The following is a 7,063-nucleotide window of genomic DNA, read 5'->3' on the forward strand; positions in this document are numbered from 1 at the left end:
CAGAAAGTAAAATATCAACGGGTCATGCGTCATAAGTCCATAATCACAGTACCTAGGAGATGGAGGCAGGAAGATCTGAAATTCAAGACTGTTTTTAAGCACATTGAAAATTCTAAGCCAGCATAGGATGTGTAAGACCTTTTCTTAACATAAACCCAAAAATAAATAATAAATCCTAACTATAAATGGATTGAATTCAGTGCTCCCCCTAAAAAAAAAATGGCTAAAGAAAAAAAAAATCTGAAGGGAGACATCATTAGGGAAAGAATAGTTCAGGCCCTGAATCACAGAGGAATTTGCTGATTGGCCAGACAAGAGCTACTCTGGAGCTGATTGGCAAAGATGCCCACTGCCTCAGTGTAGAAAAGGAACATCAGCAGCAGTCACAGGGGAGGCGTGTCCTCAGGTGCTGCATGTCACTTACAGAAAAAGCTGGGACTTCTGCAATGAAATCCAGCTCCTTTAACTTCCATTTGACCACACAATGCAGACTTCATCATGTTGAACCACAGACTACACTGAATTTAGGCAGAAAGTTTGGTCTCTGGCCTGCACCCCTTCTGTTCCACACACTATTGCTATAATTTTAATAATGACAACTTGTCTTTATTAACTACATATTACTCTTATTAATTTGTCCTTATTACTACTTAGTGTATAGCACCTCAGCCTCTACTGTTTCTATTACAATAGCACTAACAACATGTTTCATGCTGGCTTACATGCATGCAGTTGACTTCTGTAAAGTTCAGCAGGCTACATAACTCCTAATTACTACTCCTTTCTCTATTCTGGAAGTATACATACCAGTCATTTTTATATGACTTACATTGCTTCTCTGAGGAAGTAAAATATTTCCCAACCTTTCTGTCAGGCTGGACCATGATGCTTTCATGGGTAAAAGAATATGTATAAAGAGAAGCTGATCACTATTGAGTAGCCAAGTTCTTATAGGTTTTATCCACTATTCCTTTCCTTTTGTTCTTGAATGTACTGTATACAGGACTCCTCTTTCAGGATAGATCTGACACTGACTACATAAGTAAACTTATAATAAATTACTAGCAAATGTGAGCAACAAGTGAGTCATTGCACTTATGGCCCCTAAGATTATTGTGACATTTTTTGTAGAACTTCAGTGCATCAAGATAGCCCTCTCAGTTTCATAAACATCTCCAGTTCAACTCATATGTTGGATCAAATGTATAACATTGTTCACACAAAGACACCATCTATGTCTTAAACACTGAACATTTTATGCATTGTTCATCTGAGGCTTCACTATCCTGATTCAGGAGTTCACCCTAACATGTCCCATCACCTTGAGAAATGCCTTCTTGATGTCATTGTTTCTCAGACTGTAGAGCACAGGGTTGAGCAAGGCTGTGAAGACATTGTAAAAGAGTGAGATCTGCTTGTCTCGCACAGGAGAGTAGCTGGAGTTGGGCTTCATGTAGATGTAAGTGGCTGGAGCATAGAAGAATGTGACCACAGACAGGTGGGAGGCACAGGTAGAGAAAGCCTTGCAGCGGCCCTGGGTGGACTTGATCTTGAGAATTGCCATGATGATACAAATGTAGGAGGCCACAATGAGGGAAATTGGAATAACAACCACAAAAACACTCAATACAAAATCCACCATCTCAATGAGGTGGGTATCCATGCAAGCCAGGCTACGCACTGAAGGACCTTCACAGAAGTAATGGTTGACCCTATTGGGCCCACAATATGGCAGACTCATGGTGAAGAAAGTATGCAATAGAGAAGAAAACAAACCACAGATCCACGTCCCTGCTGCCAACCATATGCACAGGCCCCAGTTGAGGATGACAGTATAGCGCAGTGGATAGCAAATGGCCACATACCGGTCATAAGCCATGACAACAAAGAAGGTGCACTCAGTCATACCCACAGCACCAAATACATACATCTGCAGCCAGCATCCAGCAAAGGAGATGGTCTGAGAGTGAGCAAGAAGATGCACCAACATCTGGGGCACAGTGGTAGTGACAAAGCTCATATCCAACAGGGAAAGGGTACAGAGAAAGAAGTACATGGGAGTGTGCAGCTGTGTGTCCAGGCAGACCAGCATGATGATGAGCCTGTTGCCCAGGACTGAGCTCAGGTAGATGAGAAGGAAGACAATGAAGAGGATGCTGTTGGTTGTGGGGTCACTGGAGAAGCCAAGCAGGATAAACTCAGTGACCCAACTTTGGTTCTGCCCTGGAATCATCCACATGGTGGAGGCTGTACAAGAATCCAGTATTCTATGTGTTACCTGACACATGCCGGCATTAGAAGCAGAAAGGGAAGATACAGTCTGAGGAGAGGCTCAAAGATGAAACACTGATGCTGTTCCAGAGGACCAGACAGCTCAGTGCTGTGTCTAACTCTAGTTCCAGGGGATATGATTTCTCATCATCTCCACAGGCCAGACACACACGTTGCACAAACATTCATGTAGGCAAAACAAACACATATATGTGTGTGTGTGTATGTGTGTCCATGCATGTGTGTGTGTGTATATATACATATATACATATATATATACATATATATATATATATATATAGTATAACACTTTTTAATATAAATCAAGACTGTGGTGTAGGTTATGAGCTCATTGGTCACATCCTGTGTATTCTTCTCAAGTTAGCGGAATCCCGAGTGTCCCAATCTCTTCACCTATCAAATGAGGCTGATGACATTCATGGATCTGGGTCATGGTGAATATCTAATGCATCTCTCATAACTCCTGGAAACACCACACAACACATGATATGTCACATGATCTCTCACACTCTGGATCCATTTGTGGGGAGGCAGAGACAGGGGATCCCACAGCAACAGGACAAGTGACACTCGCTGAAATGATGAGCACTGGGTTCAACTGAAAGAATCTGCCTCAGTGAATAAGGTGAGAAGAAATGAGGAAGAATCTAATGCCAGTCTCTCACCACACACACATACACACACATACACACAGGCACACACACACACACACACATACGCATGACACTCATACAGGCATGCACTGACACACAATATACACAAATGCATGGGCCCACACACATGCACACACACAAAGATACCCCCACAGGCACAAACACAAACACTAGACATTGCAAAGAGAGAATAAATGAACAGATGAAGCAAACAGAACCAATGTCAGTCAGACACAGGCTCACATACTTACAGTCATATGAGTAATGACAGATGTTCTTTTGTGCAATACACTGGAGAAAATGTAGCCTTCCCAGGGACTGCTGATTGATCCTGTTGGTATTTAAGCAGGAAAAAAAATCATTTTTTACATGTTTACTTCCATATCCCTCTGCCAAAGGGGGGGGGAATCAATTCAGGATGTACTGTATATTCAAGTGGTAAATCTGAAACAACTAATTTGATATATATACTTACCATTTTAGATTAAGCCAAAGTACAATTGCTTTTAAAGGCCACTTTCTGTGGAAGGAAAATCCAAAGAAGTACTCAAAATATGTATACAAAGAAAAACACTAACATAACATCAGACACTCTAGGAAACAGAGAACATTATTGAAGGCATTTCCCGGAGGCAGCTGTCTATTAGGCACTGATGAGGGTAGAAGGTTCTCAGTACCATCACTCATCTGGACATTGCAGAGGAACACCACAGAGCCACGCCCTTCTCTGCTTCTCAGTCTCACATCCCCACACACCTACCAGCACTGCTGCAGTAACACGTCTAGTATTAACAAGTGTGAGTAGATCAAATGGGGGAGAAAATTAAAATGATCTCATCAGCTTCCTAAGGTTGAATACATTTAATGCTTTGTATAGCAATATACATATCAATTATATATGTGAAACTAAATATTTATGTAATTGAATGTATGTAAACACATAGATACATATAAACAAATGTTCAAGGAAAGACATGTAAAGGAAATTTCCAAACACTACTCTAATACCCTGAGCTAGGGCTCCACTCCTATGCTGATGAGTAAGACAATGCTTAAGGCAGGAGTTGCTTCTGATGGGAGTAGAAACATGGAAGAGACTTGAGCCATCCCCAGTCTTCACTTTCCCTGTCCCCATCCCCTCTCCTGACCAGTCCCTGCTCATCACCCTCACAGCTGTCCTTTCTTTCACCCAGGGACCATCTTCTCTTCTGTTATTTCTGTATCCATCTCCAAGTGATCTTTGCTTCAAAATTTTCCTATTTCAATATAGTCCTTTTTTTTTAATAATAAAAAAAAAAATCAGGGGCTAAAGAGATGAGTCATCAGTTAAGAGCACTGGCTAGTCTTCCTGAGATCCTGAGTTCATTTCCTAGAAACCACATGGTAGCTCACCACTACCTATAATAGGATCTGATGCCCTCTTCTGGTGTGTTTGAAGACAGTGACAGTGTCGTTATTTTAAATAAATGTGTCTTCTAAACATCTTTAAAACTTTTTTTCGTACATATACTTTGATCATAATCTTCCCCTCCCCAAACTTCTACCTAATCCTCCTACCCAATTTCATGTTCTTTTTCCTCCATATGCTCTCTCAAGGCAAAAATCAAAAACAACAAATAAACAAAACCCCAGAAGCAATAAAAAAAAACCTAGAAGAAATAAGTAAAAACAAACAAACAAACAAACAAAAGCAAACCCCTGGGCTCACTTTCCTGGTGGCCAACTGCTCCTGAGCATGCGGCTTACCTTGGGTGTGACTGATACACACAGTGAGACTAATGGGTATCACTTGCAAATGAGTTCTTGTTTAGGGGCAGGATTTTGTGTCCACTTTCCTCTCTCAGGGCTGGGCAATCATCAGCTTCAACACATTTTTTATGAGATTGCTGCAGGGGGCTTTCAAGAATTTTCAAGCACATCCTATCTAGCTACAACTGAAAGTCTTTTAACAGCTCTGAAGCCCCATCATATGAGACACACTGCTCACTCCTAACCCTCCTGCTCTGTGAAGACTAAGCCTCAGGATGCAGCTGCGTCCTCCACCTCCCCTGTCTCCAGACACATCTCCATGCAAGCACACTGTGTATCCTGTACACCTCTGCCTCTCTCCCACCTTAGGGCACAGCTCAGCAGGAAGCCTTCCCTTCTGTGCGACCACCTCCCACCCCTAACCCAGGTAGGACACATCCTGCATTTCCTGTTCATTGGCTGGTTACAGTCTGAAGAATCCTAGAGTCTTTCTTCCTCTCCTATTAACTGAATTCCCAGACCACTGAGGAAGAACTGCCTACAGTAGGGTATGACTGAATGGACGATTTCCTAGCCTTTGCAATAATAAAAACAGCTAATATTTATTCTGGATAATTTACAAATTCCAGGCATTCTTCCCCTAATGTTAGATAAACATCACAACTCACTGAAGGAAGTATTTTTGTACATGTGTTTTAGGTAGAAACTTAAAGCCTGGAGAAGACAGTATGTTCCAGACTATAAGTTTGGCATCAGAGAAGTAAGTGGAAGATTAAATGGTCTGGTCTCAAGTCTGGCTCTCAGTCACTGCCTTCTCTTCTCTGACACACAGGCTCTCAAGTGGGAGGTGAGGGATGCAGTCTTCAGTGTCCTCTAATTGAGCTCATTGAGATTCTGCACAGATGAGAGCTCCTAGGACAGAGCTGGATGGCTACTCATAGACCAGCTCTCCTGGAGAGATTTCTCTCTTGTGTGAGTGTGGGAGGCTCTGGAGTGTACTGGAAGTAGAAGAATCCAAGGAAAGAGTATCTGAGGTGGGGTTTCCACAGCATGGGAAAATCATTTTGTTATCCACAATCTATTATGGGTTTTTTTTTTTTTTTTGGCCCAGTGTCCTCTGATGTAGCTTACAGTGTTCCACCAGGCCTGTTGGGCCAAATTTATGAGCCTAGTACTGCAAATGAAAATATCAGGATTGAGTTCCAGGGTAGATGAGGCCCTAACACATGGTAGCCCCAACCTACAGAGCCAGCATCCAGAAGGCTTTGGATCAGTAGTCTAAAGAAATTTGGGTAGTGTATCATGAGTTTGAAGTCAGGCTGGGTTACAACAGATTTATATGCCTCACCCACAAAAAAAAAATCATGATTGCCATGACAACAAGTAGCATCAAGCTGTGTCTCTGTGGTATGTGAAGACACCTTCAGAGACAATGACTATCACTGCTTTCTCATGCATAGGGCTTTCTGCTTCACTTGAGATCTTTGAGGTCAGGCATCCATACTCTTTATTTGTCAACATTCTTGAAACAGACAAATTCTCTGTAAATATTCATGAAGTTGATAAAGGGAAGGAAGATGAAAGAAGGAATCAAGGTTGAGACAGAGAAGAAAGAAGAACAGGCAAAGGGAAGAGTCTGGGAGTTTGAGATGTACATACAGAGGATGAGGAGATGGATGGCTTGCCTGCTACTCACCTGCACTCAATTATGTGTCTGACCCCACCCATAAGCCAAACACCAATGACTACCTTACCACTTGTAAATCCAGGGATGTGTCACTCAGTGGCTGTTTCTTGGTCTTACAAGAACAAGGCTAAAGGGAATTCCCTCTAAAGGAACAGAGTTAAGGGGGGCAGGATGCTAGGCAGCCTAGTCACCCCAAAAATTCCAAGATGCTATGGAGTTTGAGGAGCTGAGTCTCTTGATTCCTTTACAAAGACCTGGCAACCTTGGCTCCTGAAGGTGGTGCCTATAAAATCCTGCTTAACAAAGGCAAGCTTGGACATCTTCACCTCTTCCCAGTGGGACCAGCGACTGAGGTTTTATGACCCTGCCTCCCCCTGAGGGCTCAGAAAGGCTCACTTCTATTCCCAGTAGGGATGCTAAGATGATGCCTGGGATGATGTCAACAAGAGCACTACAAGCGAGACCCTTGGGGCAGAGCAGAAGGAAACAGCCCAGGGGTGAGGGGTTCACTATTCTAGACTAACTGCGGAGTAAGAAAAGCTCCAAGAACAGGAGATGGAACCTGTTCAGCTGATTTATTAAAAAAAAAAAAAGATTTACTCATTTATTATATGTAAGTACACTGTAGCTGTCTTTAGACACTCCTGAAAAGGGAGTCAGATCTCATTACAGATGATTGTGA

At 42.4% G+C, this 7,063-nt stretch overlaps 1 protein-coding gene across 1 annotated transcript; it reads right to left on the reverse strand.

The window, feature by feature from the left end:
• Positions 1-1,291: 1,291 nt before the first annotated feature.
• On the reverse strand, positions 1,292-2,287 carry LOC116095529 (olfactory receptor 2D2-like). The gene has a single exon (XM_031376881.1). It carries the CDS (start codon positions 2,285-2,287, stop codon positions 1,292-1,294), a length of 996 nt encoding a protein of 331 aa, XP_031232741.1.
• Between the last annotated feature and the right edge of the window lie 4,776 nt (positions 2,288-7,063).

The sequence above is a fragment of the Mastomys coucha genome, unplaced genomic scaffold (genome assembly GCF_008632895.1).
Source record: "Mastomys coucha isolate ucsf_1 unplaced genomic scaffold, UCSF_Mcou_1 pScaffold18, whole genome shotgun sequence".
Classification (NCBI taxonomy): domain Eukaryota; kingdom Metazoa; phylum Chordata; class Mammalia; order Rodentia; family Muridae; genus Mastomys; species Mastomys coucha.

Coding starts and splice junctions, on each gene's coding strand:
- LOC116095529 (XM_031376881.1), bottom strand. CDS start 2,287: ATGTGTCAGGTAACACATAGAATACTGGATTCTTGTACAGCCTCCACC.